Source organism: Pristiophorus japonicus, unplaced genomic scaffold (genome assembly GCF_044704955.1).
Source record: "Pristiophorus japonicus isolate sPriJap1 unplaced genomic scaffold, sPriJap1.hap1 HAP1_SCAFFOLD_160, whole genome shotgun sequence".
In the NCBI taxonomy this organism is placed as follows: domain Eukaryota; kingdom Metazoa; phylum Chordata; class Chondrichthyes; family Pristiophoridae; genus Pristiophorus; species Pristiophorus japonicus.
The window spans coordinates 116,800-138,907 of record NW_027251278.1 but is presented as its reverse complement, the minus strand read 5'-3'; the positions used below and the strand labels follow the sequence as shown (position 1 = coordinate 138,907).

The following is a 22,108-nucleotide window of genomic DNA, read 5'->3' as shown; positions in this document are numbered from 1 at the left end:
CTCGCTGATTTCTCTCACTGATTTCTCTCCTGCTGATTTTTCTATCTTTCGCTGATTTCACTCGCTGATTTCACTCTCTTGCTGATTTCTCTCTCTCGCTGATTTCTCCCTCTCGCTGATTTCTCTCTCGCTGATTTCTCTAGCTGATTTCTCTCTCACTGATTTCTCTTGATTTCTCTCTCGCTGATTTCTTTCTCACCGATTTCTCTCGCCGATTTCTCTCTCGATGATTTTTCTCGCTGATTTCTCTCGCTGATTTTTCTCGTTGGCTGATTTCTCTCGCTGATTTCTCTCTCACTGATTTCTCTCTCTCGCTGATTTCTCTCGCTGATTTTTCTCTCGCTGATTTCTCTATTGCTGATTTCTCTCGCTGACTTTTCTCGTTGATTTTTCTCTCTCGCTGATTTCTCCCTCTCTGATTTCACTCTCGCTGATTTCTCTTTCTCACTTAGTCCTCTTTTGCTGATTTCTCTCTCTTGCTGATTTCTCTCTCTTGCTGATTTCTCTCTCGCTGATTTCTCTCACTGATTTCTCTCCTGCTGATTTTTCTATCTTTCGCTGATTTCACTCTCTCGCTGATTTCACTCTCTTGCTGATTTCTCTCTCTCGCTGATTTCTCCCTCTCGCTGATTTCTCTCGCTGATTTCTCTAGCTGATTTCTCTCTCACTGATTTCTCTTGATTTCTCTCTCGCTGATTTCTCTCTCGCTGATTTATCTTTCGCTGATTTCTCTCTCTCGCCGATTGCTCTCTCTCGCTGATTTCTCTCGCTGATTTCTCTCTCTCGCTGATTTCTCTCTCACTGATTTCTCCCCCTCGCTGATTTCTGTCTCGCTGATTTCTCTCTGATTTCTCTCGCTGATTTCTCTTGCTGATTTCACACACGCTGATTTATCTCTCGCCGATTTCTCTCGCTGATTTCTCTGATTTCTCTCTCTGATTTCTCTCGCTGATTTCTCTTGCTGATTTCACACTCGCTGATTTCTCTCTCGCTGATTTCTCTCTCGCTGATTTCTCTCTCGCTGATTTCTCTCTCGCTGATCTCATGCTGTTTTCTCTCGCTGATTTCTCTCTCGCTGATTTCTCTGGCTGATTTCTCGTTCGCTGACTTCTGTCTCGCTGATTTCTCTTGCTAATTTCTCTCTCACTGATTTCTCGCTGATTTCTCTCTCTCGCTGATTTCTCTCGCTGATTTCTCTCTCTCGCTGATTTCTCTCTCGCTGATTTCTCTCTAGCTGATTTCTCTCGCTGATTTCTCTCTCGCTGATTTCTCTCTCGCTGATTTCTGTCTCACTGATTTCTCTGATTTCTCTCGCTGATTTCTCACTCTCGCTGATTTCTCTCTCTTGCTGATTTCTCCCTCGCTCCGATTTCTCCCTCTCTCTGATTTCTCTCTCGCGATGTTTTCTCTTTCTCGCTGATTTCTCTCTCGATGATTTTTCTCGCTGATTTCTCTCGTTCGCTGATTTCTCTCTCTCGCTGATTTCTCTCTCGCTGATTTCTCTCTCGCTGATTTTTCTCTCTTGCTGATTTCTCTATTGCTGATTTCTCTCGATTGCTCTCGTTGATTTCTCCCTCTCGCTGATTTCTCTCTCGCTGATTTCTCTAGCTGATTTCTCTCTCTCGCTGATTTCTCTCTCTCTGTTTTATCTCCCGCTGATTTCTCTCTCTCTCGCTGATTTCTCTCTCGCTGGTTCCTCACTCGCTGATATATCTCTCTCGTTGATTTCTCTCTCTCGCTGATTTCTCTCTCTCTGATTTCACTCTCGCTGATTTTTCTTTCTCGCTGAGTCCTCTCTTGCTGATTTCCCTCTTGCTGATTTCCCTCTTGCTGATTTCTCTCTCTGATTTGTCTCTCTCTCTAATGTCTCTCTCTCGCTGTTTTCTCTTTCTCGCTGATTTCTCTCTCGATGATTTTTCTCGCTGATTTCTCTCGCTGATTTTTCTCGTTGGCTGATTTCTCTCGCTGATTTCTCTCTCACTGATTTCTCTCTCTCGCTGATTTCTCTCTCGCTGATTTTTCTCTCGCTGATTTCTCTATTGCTGATTTCTCTCGCTGACTTTTCTCGTTGATTTTTCTCTCTCGCTGATTTCTCCCTCTCTGATTTCACTCTCGCTGATTTCTCTTTCTCACTTAGTCCTCTTTTGCTGATTTCTCTCTCTTGCTGATTTCTCTCTCGCTGATTTCTCTCACTGATTTCTCTCCTGCTGATTTTTCTATCTTTCGCTGATTTCACTCTCTCGCTGATTTCACTCTCTTGCTGATTTCTCTCTCTCGCTGATTTCTCCCTCTCGCTGATTTCTCTCTCGCTGATTTCTCTAGCTGATTTCTCTCTCACTGATTTCTCTTGATTTCTCTCTCGCTGATTTCTTTCTCACCGATTTCTCTCGCCGATTTCTCTCTCGATGATTTTTCTCGCTGATTTCTCTCGCTGATTTTTCTCATTGGCTGATTTCTCTCGCTGATTTCTCTCTCACTGATTTCTCTCTCTCGCTGATTTCTCTCTCGCTGATTTCTCTATTGCTGATTTCTCTCGCTGATTTTTCTCGTTGATTTTTCTCTCTCGCTGATTTCTCCCTCTCTGATTTCACTCTCGCTGATTTCTCTTTCTCACTTAGTCCTCTTTTGCTGATTTCTCTCTCTTGCTGATTTCTCTCTCTTGCTGATTTCTCTCTCGCTGATTTCTCTCACTGATTTCTCTCCTGCTGATTTTTCTATCTTTCGCTGATTTCATTCTCTCGCTGATTTCACTCTCTTGCTGATTTCTCTCTCTCGCTGATTTCTCCCTCTCGCTGATTTCTCTCGCTGATTTCTCTAGCTGATTTCTCTCTCACTGATTTCTCTTGATTTCTCTCTCGCTGATTTCTCTCTCGCTGATTTCTCTTTCGCTGATTTCTCTCTCTCGCCGATTGCTCTCTCTCGCTGATTTCTCTCGCTGATTTCTCTCTCTCGCTGATTTCTCTCTCACTGATTTCTCCCCCTCGCTGATTTCTGTCTCGCTGATTTCTCTCTGATTTCTCTCGCTGATTTCTCTTGCTGATTTCACACACGCTGATTTATCTCTCGCCGATTTCTCTCGCTGATTTCTCTCGCTGATTTCTCTGATTTCTCTCTGATTTCTCTCGCTGATTTCTCTTGCTGATTTCACACTCGCTGATTTCTCTCTCGCTGATTTCTCTCTCGCTGATTTCTCTCTCGCTGATTTCTCTCTCGCTGATCTCATGCTGTTTTCTCTCGCTGATTTCTCTCTCGCTGATTTCTCTGGCTGATTTCTCGTTCGCTGACTTCTGTCTCGCTGTTTTCTCTTGCTAATTTCTCTCTCACTGATTTCTCGCTGATTTCTCTCTCTCGCTGATTTCTCTCGCTGATTTCTCTCTCTCTCGCTGATTTCTCTCTCGCTGATTTCTCTCTAGCTGATTTCTCTCGCTGATTTCTCTCTCGCTGATTTCTCTCTCGCTGATTTCTGTCTCACTGATTTCTCTGATTTCTCTCGCTGATTTCTCACTCTCGCTGATTTCTCTCTCTTGCTGATTTCTCTCTCGCTCCGATTTCTCCCTCTCTCTGATTTCTCTCTTGCGATGTTTTCTCTTTCTCGCTGATTTCTCTCTCGATGATTTTTCTCGCTGATTTCTCTCGTTCGCTGATTTCTCTCTCTCGCTGATTTCTCTCTCGCTGATTTCTCTCTCGCTGATTTTTCTCTCTTGCTGATTTCTCTATTGCTGATTTCTCTCGATTGCTCTCGTTGATTTCTCCCTCTCGCTGATTTCTCTCTCGCTGATTTCTCTAGCTGATTTCTCTCTCTCGCTGATTTCTCTCTCACTGTTTTATCTCCCGCTGATTTTTCTCTCTCTCGCTGATTTCTCTCTCGCTGGTTCCTCACTTGCTGATATATCTCTCTCGTTGATTTCTCTCTCTCGCTGATTTCTCTCTCTCTGATTTCACTCTCGCTGATTTTTCTTTCTCGCTGAGTCCTCTCTTGCTGATTTCCCTCTTGCTGATTTCCCTCTTGCTGATTTCTCTCTCTGATTTGTCTCTCTCTCTAATGTCTCTCTCTCGCTGTTTTCTCTTTCTCGCTGATTTCTCTCTCGATGATTTTTCTCGCTGATTTCTCTCGCTGATTTTTCTCGGCTGATTTCTCTCGCTGATTTCTCTCTCACTGATTTCTCTCTCTCGCTGATTTCTCTCTCGCTGATTTTTCTCTCGCTGATTTCTCTATTGCTGATTTCTCTCGCTGAAATTTCTCGTTGATTTTTCTCTCTCGCTGATTTCTCCCTCTCTGATTTCACTCTCGCTGATTTCTCTTTCTCACTTAGTCCTCTTTTGCTGATTTCTCTCTCTTGCTGATTTCTCTCTCTTGCTGATTTCTCTCTCGCTGATTTCTCTCACTGATTTCTCTCCTGCTGATTTTTCTATCTTTCGCTGATTTCACTCTCTCGCTGATTTCACTCTCTTGCTGATTTCTCTCTCTCGCTGATTTCTCCCTCTCGCTGATTTCTCTCTCACTGATTTCTCTTGATTTCTCTCTCGCTGATTTCTTTCTCACCGATTTCTCTCGCCGATTTCTCTCTCTCGCTGATTTCTCTCTCGCTGATTTCTCTCTCGCTGATTTCTCTTTCGCTGATTTCTCTCTCTCGCTGATTTCTCTCTCTCGCTGATTTCTCTCTCGCTGATTTCTCTCTCTCGCTGATTTCTCCCTCTCTCTGATTTCTCCCTCTCTGATTTCTCTCTCTGATTTGTCTCTCTCTCTAATGTCTCTCTCTCGCTGATTTCTCTCTCTCGCCGATTTCTCTCTCGCTGATTTCTCTCTCTCGCTGATTTCTCTCTGTTTTCTCTCGCTGATTTCTCTCTCTCGCTGATTTCTCTCTCTCGCTGATTTCTCCCTCGCTGATGTCTCTCTCGCTGATTTGTCTCGCTGATTTCTCTCGCTGATTTCTCTCACTGATTTCTCTCTCGCTGATTTCTCTCTCGCTGATTTCTCTCTCGCTGATTTCTCTCGCTGATTTCTCTCGCTGATTTCTCTTGCTGATTTCTCCCTCACTGATTTCTCTTGCTGATTTCTCTCTTGCTGCTTTCTCTCTTGCTGATTTCTCTCTCGCTGATTTCTCTCTCGCTGATTTCTCCCTCTCCCTGATTTCTCTCTCGCTGATTTCTCTCTTGCTGATTTCTCTCTCGCTGATTTCTCTCTTGCTGATTTCTCTTGCTGATATTTCTCTCTCGCTGATTTCTCTCGCTGATTTCTCTCTCGCTGATTTCTCTCTCTCGCTGATTTCTCTCTCGCTGATTTCTCTCTCTCGCTGATTTCTCCCTCTCTCTGATTTCTCCCTCTCTGATTTCTCTCTCTGATTTGTCTCTCTCTCTAATGTCTCTCTCTCGCTGTTTTCTCTTTCTCGCTGATTTCTCTCTCGATGATTTTTCTCGCTGATTTCTCTCGCTGATTTTTCTCGTTGGCTGATTTCTCTCGCTGATTTCTCTCTCACTGATTTCTCTCTCTCGCTGATTTCTCTCTCGCTGATTTTTCTCTCGCTGATTTCTCTATTGCTGATTTCTCTCGCTGACTTTTCTCGTTGATTTTTCTCTCTCGCTGATTTCTCCCTCTCTGATTTCACTCTCGCTGATTTCTCTTTCTCACTTAGTCCTCTTTTGCTGATTTCTCTCTCTTGCTGATTTCTCTCTCTTGCTGATTTCTCTCTCGCTGATTTCTCTCACTGATTTCTCTCCTGATTTTTCTATCTTTCGCTGATTTCACTCTCTCGCTGATTTCACTCTCTTGCTGATTTCTCTCTCTCGCTGATTTCTCCCTCTCGCTGATTTCTCTCTCGCTGATTTCTCTAGCTGATTTCTCTCTCACTGATTTCTCTTGATTTCTCTCTCGCTGATTTCTTTCTCACCGATTTCTCTCGCCGATTTCTCTCTCGATGATTTTTCTCGCTGATTTCTCTCGCTGATTTTTCTCATTGGCTGATTTCTCTCGCTGATTTCTCTCTCACTGATTTCTCTCTCTCGCTGATTTCTCTCTCGCTGATTTTTCTCTCGCTGATTTCTCTATTGCTGATTTCTCTCGCTGACTTTTCTCGTTGATTTTTCTCTCTCGCTGATTTCTCCCTCTCTGATTTCACTCTCGCTGATTTCTCTTTCTCACTTAGTCCTCTTTTGCTGATTTCTCTCTCTTGCTGATTTCTCTCTCTTGCTGATTTCTCTCTCGCTGATTTCTCTCACTGATTTCTCTCCTGCTGATTTTTCTATCTTTCGCTGATTTCACTCTCTCGCTGATTTCACTCTCTTGCTGATTTCTCTCTCTCGCTGATTTCTCCCTCTCGCTGATTTCTCTCTCGCTGATTTCTCTAGCTGATTTCTCTCTCACTGATTTCTCTTGATTTCTCTCTCGCTGATTTCTTTCTCACCGATTTCTCTCGCCGATTTCTCTCTCGATGATTTTTCTCGCTGATTTCTCTCGCTGATTTTTCTCGTTGGCTGATTTCTCTCGCTGATTTCTCTCTCACTGATTTCTCTCTCTCGCTGATTTCTCTCTCGCTGATTTTTCTCTCGCTGATTTCTCTATTGCTGATTTCTCTCGCTGACTTTTCTCGTTGATTTTTCTCTCTCGCTGATTTCTCCCTCTCTGATTTCACTCTCGCTGATTTCTCTTTCTCACTTAGTCCTCTTTTGCTGATTTCTCTCTCTTGCTGATTTCTCTCTCTTGCTGATTTCTCTCTCGCTGATTTCTCTCACTGATTTCTCACCTGCTGATTTTTCTATCTTTCGCTGATTTCACTCTCTCGCTGATTTCACTCTCTTGCTGATTTCTCTCTCTCGCTTATTTCTCCCTCTCGCTGATTTCTCTCTCACTGATTTCTCTTGATTTCTCTCTCGCTGATTTCTTTCTCACCGATTTCTCTCGCCGATTTCTCTCTCTCGCTGATTTCTCTCTCGCTGATTTCTCTCTCGCTGATTTCTCTCTCGCTGATTTCTCTTTCGCTGATTTCTCTCTCTCGCTGATTTCTCTCTCTCGCTGATTTCTCTCTCGCTGATTTCTCTCTCTCGCTGATTTCTCCCTCTCTCTGATTTCTCCCTCTCTGATTTCTCTCTCTGATTTGTCTCTCTCTCTAATGTCTCTCTCTCGCTGATTTCTCTCTCTCGCCGATTTCTCTCTCGCTGATTTCTCTCTCTCGCTGATTTCTCTCTGTTTTCTCTCGCTGATTTCTCTCTCTCGCTGATTTCTCTCTCTCGCTGATTTCTCCCTCTCGCTGATGTCTCTCTCGCTGATTTGTCTCGCTGATTTCTCTCGCTGATTTCTCTCACTGATTTCTCTCTATCGCTGATTTCTCTCTCGCTGATTTCTCTCTCGCTGATTTCTCTCGCTGATTTCTCTCGCTGATTTCTCTCTCTCGCTGATTTCTCTCGCTGATTTCTCTTGCTGATTTCTCTTGCTGATTTCTCTCTCACTGATTTCTCTTGCTGATTTCTCTCTTGCTGCTTTCTCTCTTGCTGATTTCTCTCTCGCTGATTTCTCTCTCGCTGATTTCTCCATCTCCCTGATTTCTCTCTCGCTGATTTCTCTCTTGCTGATTTCTCTCTCGCTGATTTCTCTCTTGCTGATTTCTCTTGCTGATATCTCTCTCTCGCTGATTTCTCTCGCTGATTTCTCTCTCGCTGATTTTTCTCTCTCGCTGATTTCTCTCTCGCTGATTTCTCTCTCTCGCTGATTTCTCCCTCTCTCTGATTTCTCCCTCTCTGATTTCTCTCTCTGATTTGTCTCTCTCTCTAATGTCTCTCTCTCGCTGTTTTCTCTTTCTCGCTGATTTCTCTCTCGATGATTTTTCTCGCTGATTTCTCTCGCTGATTTTTCTCGTTGGCTGATTTCTCTCGCTGATTTCTCTCTCACTGATTTCTCTCTCTCGCTGATTTCTCTCTCGCTGATTTTTCTCTCGCTGATTTCTCTATTGCTGATTTCTCTCGCTGACTTTTCTCGTTGATTTTTCTCTCTCGCTGATTTCTCCCTCTCTGATTTCACTCTCGCTGATTTCTCTTTCTCACTTAGTCCTCTTTTGCTGATTTCTCTCTCTTGCTGATTTCTCTCTCTTGCTGATTTCTCTCTCGCTGATTTCTCTCACTGATTTCTCTCCTGCTGATTTTTCTATCTTTCGCTGATTTCACTCTCTCGCTGATTTCACTCTCTTGCTGATTTCTCTCTCTCGCTGATTTCTCCCTCTCGCTGATTTCTCTCTCACTGATTTCTCTTGATTTCTCTCTCGCTGATTTCTTTCTCACCGATTTCTCTCGCCGATTTCTCTCTCGATGATTTTTCTCGCTGATTTCTCTCGCTGATTTTTCTCATTGGCTGATTTCTCTCGCTGATTTCTCTCTCACTGATTTCTCTCTCTCGCTGATTTCTCTCTCGCTGATTTTTCTCTCGCTGATTTCTCTATTGCTGATTTCTCTCGCTGACTTTTCTCGTTGATTTTTCTCTCTCGCTGATTTCTCCCTCTCTGATTTCACTCTCGCTGATTTCTCTTTCTCACTTAGTCCTCTTTTGCTGATTTCTCTCTCTTGCTGATTTCTCTCTCGCTGATTTCTCTCACTGATTTCTCTCCTGCTGATTTTTCTATCTTTCGCTGATTTCACTCTCTCGCTGATTTCACTCTCTTGCTGATTTCTCTCTCGCTGATTTCTCCCTCTCGCTGATTTCTCTCTCACTGATTTCTCTTGATTTCTCTCTCGCTGATTTCTTTCTCACCGATTTCTCTCGCTGATTTCTCTCTCTCGCTGATTTCTCTCTCGCTGATTTCTCTCTCGCTGATTTCTCTTTCGCTGATTTCTCTCTCTCGCTGATTTCTCTCTCTCGCTGATTTCTCTCTCGCTGATTTCTCTCTCTCGCTGATTTCTCCCTCTCTCTGATTTCTCCCTCTCTGATTTCTCTCTCTGATTTGTCTCTCTCTCTAATGTCTCTCTCTCGCTGATTTCTCTCTCTCGCTGATTTCTCTCTCTCGCCGATTTCTCTCTCGCTGATTTCTCTCTCTCGCTGATTTCTCTCTGTTTTCTCTCGCTGATTTCTCTCTCTCGCTGATTTCTCTCTCTCGCTGATTTCTCCCTCTCGCTGATGTCTCTCTCGCTGATTTGTCTCGCTGATTTCTCTCGCTGATTTCTCTCACTGATTTCTCTCTATCGCTGATTTCTCTCTCGCTGATTTCTCTCTCGCTGATTTCTCTCGCTGATTTCTCTCGCTGATTTCTCTCTCTCGCTGATTTCTCTCGCTGATTTCTCTTGCTGATTTCTCTTGCTGATTTCTCTCTCACTGATTTCTCTTGCTGATTTCTCTCTTGCTGCTTTCTCTCTTGCTGATTTCTCTCTCGCTGATTTCTCTCTCGCTGATTTCTCCATCTCCCTGATTTCTCTCTCGCTGATTTCTCTCTTGCTGATTTCTCTCTCGCTGATTTCTCTCTTGCTGATTTCTCTTGCTGATATCTCTCTCTCGCTGATTTCTCTCGCTGATTTCTCTCTCGCTGATTTCTCCCTCTCGCTGATTTCTCTCTCGCTGATTTCTTTCTCTCGCTGATTTCTCTCTCGCTGATTTCTCTCTCTCGCTGTTGTCTCTCGCTGATTTCTCTCTCACTGATTTCTCTCTCTCTCTGATTTCTCTCTCTCGCTGTTGTCTCTCTGATTTCTCTCGCTGATTTCTCTTTCGCTGATTTCTCTCTCTCGCTGTTTTCTCTCTCGCTGATTTCTCTCGCTGATTTCTCACTCTAGCTGATTTCTCTCTCTTGCTGATTTCTCTCGCTGATTTCTCCCTCGCTCTGATTTCTCCCTCTCTCTGATTTCTCTCTCGCGAAGTTTTCTCTTTCTCGCTGATTTCTCTCTCGATGATTTTTCTCGCTGATTTCTCTCGTTCGCTGATTTCTCTCGCTGATTTCTCTCTCTCGCTGATTTCTCTCTCGCTGATTTCTCTCTCGCTGATTTTTCTCTCTTGCTGATTTCTCTATTGCTGATTTCTCTCGATTGCTCTCGTTGATTTCTCCCTCTCGTTGATTTCTCTCTCGCTGATTTCTCTCTCTCGCTGATTTCTCTCTGTTTTCTCTCGCTGATTTCTCTCTCTCGCTGATTTCTCTCTCTCGCTGATTTCTTCCTCTCGCTGATGTCTCTCTCGCTGATTTGTCTCTCTGATTTCTCTCGCTGATTTCTCTCACTGATTTCTCTCTATCGCTGATTTCTCTCTCGCTGATTTCTCTCTCGCTGATTTCTCTCGCTGATTTCTCTCGCTGATTTCTCTCGCTGATTTCTCTTGCTGATTTCTCTTGCTGATTTCTCTCTCACTGATTTCTCTTGCTGATTTCTCTCTTGCTGCTTTCTCTCTTGCTGATTTCTCTCTCGCTGATTTCTCTCTCGCTGATTTCTCCCTCTCCCTGATTTCTCTCTCGCTGATTTCTCTCTTGCTGATTTCTCTCTCGCTGATTTCTGTCTTGCTGATTTCTCTTGCTGATATCTCTCTCTCGCTGATTTCTCTCGCTGATTTCTCTCTCGCTGATTTCTCTCTCGCTCGCTGATTTCTCTCGCTGATTCCTCTCTCGTTGATTTCTCTCTCGCTGATTTCTCTCTCGCTGATTTCTCTCTCGTTGATTTCTCTTGCTGATATCTCTCTCGCTGATTTGTCTCGCTGATTTCTCTCGCTGATTTCTCTCACTGATTTCTCTCTATCGCTGATTTCTCTCTCGCTGATTTCTCTCTCGCTGATTTCTCTCGCTGATTTCTCTCGCTGATTTCTCTCTCTCGCTGATTTCTCTCGCTGATTTCTCTTGCTGATTTCTCTTGCTGATTTCTCTCTCACTGATTTCTCTTGCTGATTTCTCTCTTGCTGCTTTCTCTCTTGCTGATTTCTCTCTCGCTGATTTCTCTCTCGCTGATTTCTCCCTCTCCCTGATTTCTCTCTCGCTGATTTCTCTCTTGCTGATTTCTCTCTCGCTGATTTCTCTCTTGCTGATTTCTCTTGCTGATATCTCTCTCTCGCTGATTTCTCTCGCTGATTTCTCTCTCGCTGATTTCTCTCTCGCTCGCTGATTTCTCTCGCTGATTCCTCTCTCGTTGATTTCTCTCTCGCTGATTTCTCTCTCGCTGATTTCTCTCTCGTTGATTTCTCTTGCTGATATCTCTCTCGCTGATTTCTCTCGCTGATTTCTCTCGCTGATATCTCTCTCTCGCTGATTTCTCTCGCTGATTTCTCTCTCGCTGATTTCTCTCTCGCTCGCTGATTTCTCTCGCTGATTCCTCTCTCGTTGATTTCTCTCGCTGATTTCTCTCTCGTTGATTTCTCTCTCGCTGATTTCTCTCTATGCTGATATCTCTTGCTGATTTCAATCTCGCTGATTTCTCTTTCTCGCTGAGTCCTCTCTTACTGATTTCTCTCGCTGATTTCTCTCTCGCTGATTTCTCTCGCTGATTTCTCTCTCGCTGATTTCTCTCTGGCTGATTTCTCTCTCTCGCTGATTTCTCTCTTGCTGCTATCTCTCGCTGATTTCTCTCTCTCTGATTTCACTCTCGCTGATTTCTCTCTCGCTGATTTCTCTCTCGCTGATTTCTCTCTCGCTGATTTCTCTCTCTCGCTGATTTCTCTCTGTTTTCTCTCGCTGATTTCTCTTTCGCTGATTTCTCTCTCTCGCTGATTTCTCTCTCTCGCTGATTTCTCTCTCTCGCTAATTTCTCCCTCTCGCTGATTTCTCTCTCTCGCTGATTTCTCTCTCGCTGATTTCTCTCTCTCGCTGATTTCTCTCTGTTTTCTCTCGCTGATTTCTCTCTTTCGCTGATTTCTCTCTCTCGCTGATTTCTCTCTCGCTGATTTCTCCCTCTCGCTGATGTCTCTCTCGCTGATTTGTCTAGCTGATTTCTCTCGCTGATTTCTCTCACTGATTTCTCTCTATCGCTGATTTCTCTCTCGCTGATTTCTCTCTCGCTGATTTCTCTCGCTGATTTCTCTCGCTGATTTCTCTCTCTCGCTGATTTCTCTCGCTGATTTCTCTTGCTGATTTCTCTTGCTGATTTCTCTCTCACTGATTTCTCTTGCTGATTTCTCTCTTGCTGCTTTCTCTCTTGCTGATTTCTCTCTCGCTGATTTCTCTCTCGCTGATTTCTCCCTCTCCCTGATTTCTCTCTCGCTGATTTTTCTTTCTCGCTGAGTCCTCTCTTGCTGATTTCCCTCTTGCTGATTTCCCTCTTGCTGATTTCTCTCTCTGATTTGTCTCTCTCTCTAATGTCTCTCTCTCGCTGTTTTCTCTTTCTCGCTGATTTCTCTCTCGATGATTTTTCTCGCTGATTTCTCTCGCTGATTTTTCTCGTTGGCTGATTTCTCTCGCTGATTTCTCTCTCACTGATTTCTCTCTCTCGCTGATTTCTCTCTCGCTGATTTTTCTCTCGCTGATTTCTCTATTGCTGATTTCTCTCGCTGACTTTTCTCGTTGATTTTTCTCTCTCGCTGATTTCTCCCTCTCTGATTTCACTCTCGCTGATTTCTCTTTCTCACTTAGTCCTCTTTTGCTGATTTCTCTCTCTTGCTGATTTCTCTCTCTTGCTGATTTCTCTCTCGCTGATTTCTCTCACTGATTTCTCTCCTGCTGATTTTTCTATCTTTCGCTGATTTCACTCTCTCGCTGATTTCACTCTCTTGCTGATTTCTCTCTCGCTGATTTCTCCCTCTCGCTGATTTCTCTCTCACTGATTTCTCTTGATTTCTCTCTCGCTGATTTCTTTCTCACCGATTTCTCTCACTGATTTCTCTTGCTGATTTCTCTCTTGCTGCTTTCTCTCTTGCTGATTTCTCTCTCGCTGATTTCTCTCTCGCTGATTTCTCCCTCTCCCTGATTTCTCTCTCGCTGATTTCTCTCTTGCTGATTTCTCTCTCGCTGATTTCTCTCTTGCTGATTTTTCTCTCTCTCGCTGATTTCTCTCTTGCTGGTTCCTCACTCGCTGATATATCTCACGTTGATTTCTCTCTCTCGCTGATTTCTCTCTCTCTGATTTCACTCTCGCTGATTTTTCTTTCTCGCTGAGTCCTCTCTTGCTGATTTCCCTCTTGCTGATTTCCCTCTTGCTGATTTCTCTCTCTGATTTGTCTCTCTCTCTAATGTCTCTCTCTCGCTGTTTTCTCTTTCTCGCTGATTTCTCTCTCGATGATTTTTCTCGCTGATTTCTCTCGCTGATTTTTCTCGGCTGATTTCTCTCGCTGATTTCTCTCTCACTGATTTCTCTCTCTCGCTGATTTCTCTCTCGCTGATTTTTCTCTCGCTGATTTCTCTATTGCTGATTTCTCTCGCTGACTTTTCTCGTTGATTTTTCTCTCTCGCTGATTTCTCCCTCTCTGATTTCACTCTCGCTGATTTCTCTTTCTCACTTAGTCCTCTTTTGCTGATTTCTCTCTCTTGCTGATTTCTCTCTCGCTGATTTCTCTCACTGATTTCTCTCCTGCTGATTTTTCTATCTTTCGCTGATTTCACTCTCTCGCTGATTTCACTCTCTTGCTGATTTCTCTCTCGCTGATTTCTCCCTCTCGCTGATTTCTCTCTCACTGATTTCTCTTGATTTCTCTCTCGCTGATTTCTTTCTCGCCGATTTCTCTCGCCGATTTCTCTCTCTCGCTGATTTCTCTCTCGCTGATTTCTCTCTCGCTGATTTCTCTTTCGCTGATTTCTCTCTCTCGCTGATTTCTCTCTCTCGCTGATTTCTCTCTCGCTGATTTCTCTCTCTCGCTGATTTCTCCCTCTCTCTGATTTCTCCCTCTCTGATTTCTCTCTCTGATTTGTCTCTCTCTCTAATGTCTCTCTCTCGCTGATTTCTCTCTCTCGCCGATTTCTCTCTCGCTGATTTCTCTCTCTCGCTGATTTCTCTCTGTTTTCTCTCGCTGATTTCTCTCTCTCGCTGATTTCTCTCTCGCTGATTTCTCTCTCGCTGATTTCTCTTTCGCTGATTTCTCTCCCTCGCTGATTGCTCTCTCTCGCTGATTTCCCTCTCTGATTTCTCTCTCTGATTTCTCTCTCTTTGTTTTCTGTCTCTCACTGATTTCTATTTCTCGCTGATTTTCGCTCTCGCTGATCTCTCGATTATTTCTCTCTCTCGCTGATTTCTCCCTCGCTGATTTCTCCCTCACTGATTTCTCCCTCTCGCTGATTTCTCTCTCGCTGATTTCTTTCTCTCGCTGATTTCTCTCTCGCTGATTTCTCTCTCTCGCTGTTGTCTCTCGCTGATTTCTCTCTCACTGATTTCTCTCTCTCTCTGATTTCTCTCTCTCGCTGTTGTCTCTCTGATTTCTCTCGCTGATTTCTCTTTCGCTGATTTCTCTCTCTCGCTGTTTTCTCTCTCGCTGATTTCTCTCGCTGATTTCTCACTCTAGCTGATTTCTCTCTCTTGCTGATTTCTCTCGCTGATTTCTCCCTCGCTCTGATTTCTCCCTCTCTCTGATTTCTCTCTCGCGAAGTTTTCTCTTTCTCGCTGATTTCTCTCTCGATGATTTTTCTCGCTGATTTCTCTCGTTCGCTGATTTCTCTCGCTGATTTCTCTCTCTCGCTGATTTCTCTCTCGCTGATTTCTCTCTCGCTGATTTTTCTCTCTTGCTGATTTCTCTATTGCTGATTTCTCTCGATTGCTCTCGTTGATTTCTCCCTCTCGTTGATTTCTCTCTCGCTGATTTCTCTCTCTCGCTGATTTCTCTCTGTTTTCTCTCGCTGATTTCTCTCTCTCGCTGATTTCTCTCTCTCGCTGATTTCTTCCTCTCGCTGATGTCTCTCTCGCTGATTTGTCTCTCTGATTTCTCTCGCTGATTTCTCTCACTGATTTCTCTCTATCGCTGATTTCTCTCTCGCTGATTTCTCTCTCGCTGATTTCTCTCGCTGATTTCTCTCGCTGATTTCTCTCGCTGATTTCTCTTGCTGATTTCTCTTGCTGATTTCTCTCTCACTGATTTCTCTTGCTGATTTCTCTCTTGCTGCTTTCTCTCTTGCTGATTTCTCTCTCGCTGATTTCTCTCTCGCTGATTTCTCCCTCTCCCTGATTTCTCTCTCGCTGATTTCTCTCTTGCTGATTTCTCTCTCGCTGATTTCTCTCTTGCTGATTTCTCTTGCTGATATCTCTCTCTCGCTGATTTCTCTCGCTGATTTCTCTCTCGCTGATTTCTCTCTCGCTCGCTGATTTCTCTCGCTGATTCCTCTCTCGTTGATTTCTCTCTCGCTGATTTCTCTCTCGCTGATTTCTCTCTCGTTGATTTCTCTTGCTGATATCTCTCTCGCTGATTTCTCTCGCTGATTTCTCTCGCTGATATCTCTCTCTCGCTGATTTCTCTCGCTGATTTCTCTCTCGCTGATTTCTCTCTCGCTCGCTGATTTCTCTCGCTGATTCCTCAATCGTTGATTTCTCTCGCTGATTTCTCTCTCGTTGATTTCTCTCTCGCTGATTTCTCTCTATGCTGATATCTCTTGCTGATTTCAATCTCGCTGATTTCTCTTTCTCGCTGAGTCCTCTCTTACTGATTTCTCTCGCTGATTTCTCTCTCGCTGATTTCTCTCGCTGATTTCTCTCTCGCTGATTTCTCTCTGGCTGATTTCTCTCTCTCGCTGATTTCTCTCTTGCTGCTATCTCTCGCTGATTTCTCTCTCTCTGATTTCACTCTCGCTGATTTCTCTCTCGCTGATTTCTCTCTCGCTGATTTCTCTCTCGCTGATTTCTCTCTCTCGCTGATTTCTCTCTGTTTTCTCTCGCTGATTTCTCTTTCGCTGATTTCTCTCTCTCGCTGATTTCTCTCTCTCGCTGATTTCTCTCTCTCGCTAATTTCTCCCTCTCGCTGATTTCTCTCTCTCGCTGATTTCTCTCTCGCTGATTTCTCTCTCTCGCTGATTTCTCTCTGTTTTCTCTCGCTGATTTCTCTCTTTCGCTGATTTCTCTCTCTCGCTGATTTCTCTCTCGCTGATTTCTCCCTCTCGCTGATGTCTCTCTCGCTGATTTGTCTAGCTGATTTCTCTCGCTGATTTCTCTCACTGATTTCTCTCTATCGCTGATTTCTCTCTCGCTGATTTCTCTCTCGCTGATTTCTCTCGCTGATTTCTCTCGCTGATTTCTCTCTCTCGCTGATTTCTCTCGCTGATTTCTCTTGCTGATTTCTCTTGCTGATTTCTCTCTCACTGATTTCTCTTGCTGATTTCTCTCTTGCTGCTTTCTCTCTTGCTGATTTCTCTCTCGCTGATTTCTCTCGCTGATTTCTCTTGCTGATTTCTCTTGCTGATTTCTCTCTCACTGATTTCTCTTGCTGATTTCTCTCTTGCTGCTTTCTCTCTTGCTGATTTCTCTCTTGCTGATTTCTCTCTCGCTGATTTCTCTCTTGCTGATTTCTCTTGCTGATATCTCTCTCTCGCTGATTTCTCTCGCTGATTTCTCTCTCGCTGATTTCTCTCTCGCTCGCTGATTTCTCTCGCTGATTCCTCTCTCGTTGATTTCTCTCTCGCTGATTTCTCTCTCGCTGATTTCTCTCTCGTTGATTTCTCTTGCTGATATCTCTCTCGCTGATTTCTCTCGCTGATTTCTCTCGCTGATATCTCTCTCTCGCTGATTTCTCTCGCTGATTTCTCTCTCGCTGATTTCTCTCTCGCTCGCTGATTTCTCTCGCTGATTCCTCTCTCGTTGATTTCTCTCGCTGATTTCTCTCTCGTTGATTTCTCTCTCGCTGATTTCTCTCTATGCTGATATCTCTTGCTGATTTCAATCTCGCTGATTTCTCTTTCTCGCTGAGTCCTCTCTTACTGATTTCTCTCGCTGATTTCTCTCTCGCTGATTTCTCTCGCTGATTTCTCTCTCGCTGATTTCTCTCTGGCTGATTTCTCTCTCTCGCTGATTTCTCTCTTGCTGCTATCTCTCGCTGATTTCTCTCTCTCTGATTTCACTCTCGCTGATTTCTCTCTCGCTGATTTCTCTCTCGCTGATTTCTCTCTCGCTGATTTCTCTCTCTCGCTGATTTCTCTCTGTTTTCTCTCGCTGATTTCTCTTTCGCTGATTTCTCTCTCTCGCTGATTTCTCTCTCTCGCTGATTTCTCTCTCTCGCTAATTTCTCCCTCTCGCTGATTTCTCTCTCTCGCTGATTTCTCTCTCGCTGATTTCTCTCTCTCGCTGATTTCTCTCTGTTTTCTCTCGCTGATTTCTCTCTTTCGCTGATTTCTCTCTCTCGCTGATTTCTCTCTCGCTGATTTCTCCCTCTCGCTGATGTCTCTCTCGCTGATTTGTCTAGCTGATTTCTCTCGCTGATTTCTCTCACTGATTTCTCTCTATCGCTGATTTCTCTCTCGCTGATTTCTCTCTCGCTGATTTCTCTCGCTGATTTCTCTCGCTGATTTCTCTCTCTCGCTGATTTCTCTCGCTGATTTCTCTTGCTGATTTCTCTTGCTGATTTCTCTCTCACTGATTTCTCTTGCTGATTTCTCTCTTGCTGCTTTCTCTCTTGCTGATTTCTCTCTCGCTGATTTCTCTCTCGCTGATTTCTCCCTCTCCCTGATTTCTCTCTCGCTGATTTTTCTTTCTCGCTGAGTCCTCTCTTGCTGATTTCCCTCTTGCTGATTTCCCTCTTGCTGATTTCTCTCTCTGATTTGTCTCTCTCTCTAATGTCTCTCTCTCGCTGTTTTCTCTTTCTCGCTGATTTCTCTCTCGATGATTTTTCTCGCTGATTTCTCTCGCTGATTTTTCTCGGCTGATTTCTCTCGCTGATTTCTCTCTCACTGATTTCTCTCTCTCGCTGATTTCTCTCTCGCTGATTTTTCTCTCGCTGATTTCTCTATTGCTGATTTCTCTCGCTGACTTTTCTCGTTGATTTTTCTCTCTCGCTGATTTCTCCCTCTCTGATTTCACTCTCGCTGATTTCTCTTTCTCACTTAGTCCTCTTTTGCTGATTTCTCTCTCTTGCTGATTTCTCTCTCTTGCTGATTTCTCTCTCGCTGATTTCTCTCACTGATTTCTCTCCTGCTGATTTTTCTATCTTTCGCTGATTTCACTCTCTCGCTGATTTCACTCTCTTGCTGATTTCTCTCTCGCTGATTTCTCCCTCTCGCTGATTTCTCTCTCACTGATTTCTCTTGATTTCTCTCTCGCTGATTTCTTTCTCACCGATTTCTCTCACTGATTTCTCTTGCTGATTTCTCTCTTGCTGCTTTCTCTCTTGCTGATTTCTCTCTCGCTGATTTCTCTCTCGCTGATTTCTCCCTCTCCCTGATTTCTCTCTCGCTGATTTCTCTCTTGCTGATTTCTCTCTCGCTGATTTCTCTCTTGCTGATTTTTCTCTCTCTCGCTGATTTCTCTCTTGCTGGTTCCTCACTCGCTGATATATCTCACGTTGATTTCTCTCTCTCGCTGATTTCTCTCTCTCTGATTTCACTCTCGCTGATTTTTCTTTCTCGCTGAGTCCTCTCTTGCTGATTTCCCTCTTGCTGATTTCCCTCTTGCTGATTTCTCTCTCTGATTTGTCTCTCTCTCTAATGTCTCTCTCTCGCTGTTTTCTCTTTCTCGCTGATTTCTCTCTCGATGATTTTTCTCGCTGATTTCTCTCGCTGATTTTTCTCGGCTGATTTCTCTCGCTGATTTCTCTCTCACTGATTTCTCTCTCTCGCTGATTTCTCTCTCGCTGATTTTTCTCTCGCTGATTTCTCTATTGCTGATTTCTCTCGCTGACTTTTCTCGTTGATTTTTCTCTCTCGCTGATTTCTCCCTCTCTGATTTCACTCTCGCTGATTTCTCTTTCTCACTTAGTCCTCTTTTGCTGATTTCTCTCTCTTGCTGATTTCTCTCTCGCTGATTTCTCTCACTGATTTCTCTCCTGCTGATTTTTCTATCTTTCGCTGATTTCACTCTCTCGCTGATTTCACTCTCTTGCTGATTTCTCTCTCGCTGATTTCTCCCTCTCGCTGATTTCTCTCTCACTGATTTCTCTTGATTTCTCTCTCGCTGATTTCTTTCTCACCGATTTCTCTCGCCGATTTCTCTCTCTCGCTGATTTCTCTCTCGCTGATTTCTCTCTCGCTGATTTCTCTTTCGCTGATTTCTCTCTCTCGCTGATTTCTCTCTCTCGCTGATTTCTCTCTCGCTGATTTCTCTCTCTCGCTGATTTCTCCCTCTCTCTGATTTCTCCCTCTCTGATTTCTCTCTCTGATTTGTCTCTCTCTCTAATGTCTCTCTCTCGCTGATTTCTCTCTCTCGCCGATTTCTCTCTCGCTGATTTCTCTCTCTCGCTGATTTCTCTCTGTTTTCTCTCGCTGATTTCTCTCTCTCGCTGATTTCTCTCTCGCTGATTTCTCTCTCGCTGATTTCTCTTTCGCTGATTTCTCTCCCTCGCTGATTGCTCTCTCTCGCTGATTTCTCTCTCTGATTTCTCTCTCTGATTTCTCTCTCTTTGTTTTCTGTCTCTCACTGATTTCTATTTCTCGCTGATTTTCGCTCTCGCTGATCTCTCGATTATTTCTCTCTCTCGCTGATTTCTCCCTCGCTGATTTCTCCCTCACTGATTTCTCCCTCTCGCTGATTTCTCTCTCGCTGATTTCTTTCTCTCGCTGATTTCTCTCTCGCTGATTTCTCTCTCTCGCTGTTGTCTCTCGCTGATTTCTCTCTCACTGATTTCTCTCTCTCTCTGATTTCTCTCTCTCGCTGTTGTCTCTCTGATTTCTCTCGCTGATTTCTCTTTCGCTGATTTCTCTCTCTCGCTGTTTTCTCTCTCGCTGATTTCTCTCGCTGATTTCTCACTCTAGCTGATTTCTCTCTCTTGCTGATTTCTCTCGCTGATTTCTCCCTCGCTCTGATTTCTCCCTCTCTCTGATTTCTCTCTCGCGATGTTTTCTCTTTCTCGCTGATTTCTCTCTCGATGATTTTTCTCGCTGATTTCTCTCGTTCGCTGATTTCTCTCGCTGATTTCTCTCTCTCGCTGATTTCTCTCTCGCTGATTTCTCTCTCGCTGATTTTTCTCTCTTGCTGATTTCTCTATTGCTGATTTCTCTCGATTGCTCTCGTTGATTTCTCCCTCTCGTTGATTTCTCCCTCTCGCTGATTTCTCTAGCTGATTTCTCTCTCTCTCTCGCTGATTTCTCTCTCACTGTTTTATCTCCCGCTGATTTTTCTCTCTCTCGCTGATTTCTCTCTCGCTGGTTCCTCTCTCGCTGATATATCTCTCTCGCTGATTTCTCTCTCGCTGATTTCTCTCTCGCTGATTTCTCTTTCGCTGATTTCTCTCCCTCGCTGATTGCTCTCTCTCGCTGATTTCTCTCTCTGATTTCTCTCTCTGATTTCTCTCTCTTTGTTTTCTGTCTCTCACTGATTTCTATTTCTCGCTGATTTTCGCTCTCGCTGATCTCTCGATTATTTCTCTCTCTCGCTGATTTCTCCCTCGCTGATTTCTCCCTCACTGATTTCTCCCTCTCGCTGATTTCTCTCTCGCTGATTTCTTTCTCTCGCTGATTTCTCTCTCGCTGATTTCTCTCTCTCGCTGTTGTCTCTCGCTGATTTCTCTCTCACTGATTTCTCTCTCTCTCTGATTTCTCTCTCTCGCTGTTGTCTCTCTGATTTCTCTCGCTGATTTCTCTTTCGCTGATTTCTCTCTCTCGCTGTTTTCTCTCTCTCGCTGATTTCTCTCGCTGATTTCTCACTCTAGCTGATTTCTCTCTCTTGCTGATTTCTCTCGCTGATTTCTCCCTCGCTCTGATTTCTCCCTCTCTCTGATTTCTCTCTCGCGATGTTTTCTCTTTCTCGCTGATTTCTCTCTCGATGATTTTTCTCGCTGATTTCTCTCGTTCGCTGATTTCTCTCGTTCGCTGATTTCTCTCACTGATTTCTCTCTCTCGCTGATTTCTCTCTCGCTGATTTCTCTCTCGCTGATTTTTCTCTCTTGCTGATTTCTCTATTGCTGATTTCTCTCGATTGCTCTCGTTGATTTCTCCCTCTCGCTGATTTCTCTCTCGCTGATTTCTCTAGCTGATTTCTCTCTCTCTCTCGCTGATTTCTCTCTCACTGTTTTATCTCCCGCTGATTTTTCTCTCTCTCGCTGATTTCTCTCTCGCTGGTTCCTCTCTCGCTCATATATCTCTCTCGTTGATTTCGCTCTCTCGCTGATTTCTCTCTCTCTGATTTCACTCTCGCTGATTTTTCTTTCTCGCTGAGTCCTCTCTTGCTGATTTCCCTCTTGCTGATTTCCCTCTTGCTGATTTCGCTCTTGCTGATTTCTATCTCTTGCTGATTTCTCTCTCGCTGATTTCTCTCTCTCGCTGATTTCTCTCTCTTTTCTCTCGCTGATTTCTCTCTCGCTGATTTCTCTCGCTGATTTCTCCCTCTCTGATTTCACTCTCGCTGATTTCTCTTTTCCACTTAGTCCTCTTTTGCTGATTTCTCTCTCTTGCTGATTTCTCTCTCTTGCTGATTTCTCTCTCGCTGATTTCTCTCACTGATTTCTCTCCTGCTGATTTTTCTATCTTTCGCTGATTTCACTCTCTCGCTGATTTCACTCTCTTGCTGATTTCTCTCTCTCGCTGATTTCTCCCTCTCGCTGATTTCTCTCTCGCTGATTTCTCTAGCTGATTTCTCTCTCACTGATTTCTCTTGATTTCTCTCTCGCTGATTTCTTTCTCACCGATTTCTCTCGCCGATTTCTCTCTCGATGATTTTTCTCGCTGATTTCTCTCGCTGATTTTTCTCGTTGGCTGATTTCTCTCGCTGATTTCTCTCTCACTGATTTCTCTCTCTCGCTGATTTCTCTTTCTCACTTAGTCCTCTTTTGCTGATTTCTCTCTCTTGCTGATTTCTCTCTCTTGCTGATTTCTCTCTCGCTGATTTCTCTCTCGCTGATTTTTCTCTCGCTGATTTCTCTATTGCTGATTTCTCTCGCTGACTTTTCTCGTTGATTTTTCTCTCTCGCTGATTTCTCCCTCTTGATTTCACTCTCGCTGATTTCTCTTTCTCACTTAGTCCTCTTTTGCTGATTTCTCTCTCTTGCTGATTTCTCTCTCTTGCTGATTTCTCTCTCGCTGATTTCTCTCACTGATTTCTCTCCTGCTGATTTTTCTATCTTTTGCTGATTTCATTCTCTCGCTGATTTCACTCTCTTGCTGATTTCTCTCTCTCGCTG

At 44.0% G+C, this 22,108-nt stretch overlaps 2 protein-coding genes across 2 annotated transcripts in view; one reads left to right on the top strand and one right to left on the bottom strand.

The window, feature by feature from the left end:
• The window catches only part of LOC139243073 (calpain-1 catalytic subunit-like), a gene marked incomplete at both ends in the record, with an annotated part of 231,498 nt that overhangs the window by 93,120 nt on the left and 116,270 nt on the right, over positions 1–22,108 (top strand). The window lies entirely within an intron of this gene.
• Positions 1–22,108, bottom strand: part of LOC139243069 (uncharacterized) — a gene marked incomplete at its 5' end in the record, with an annotated part of 72,984 nt that overhangs the window by 50,758 nt on the left and 118 nt on the right. Inside the window, one exon of the mRNA XM_070870663.1 lies at positions 21,221–21,340. Coding sequence (XP_070726764.1) covers positions 21,221–21,340 — 120 coding nt within the window. The remainder of the gene's footprint in view (positions 1–21,220; positions 21,341–22,108) is intronic.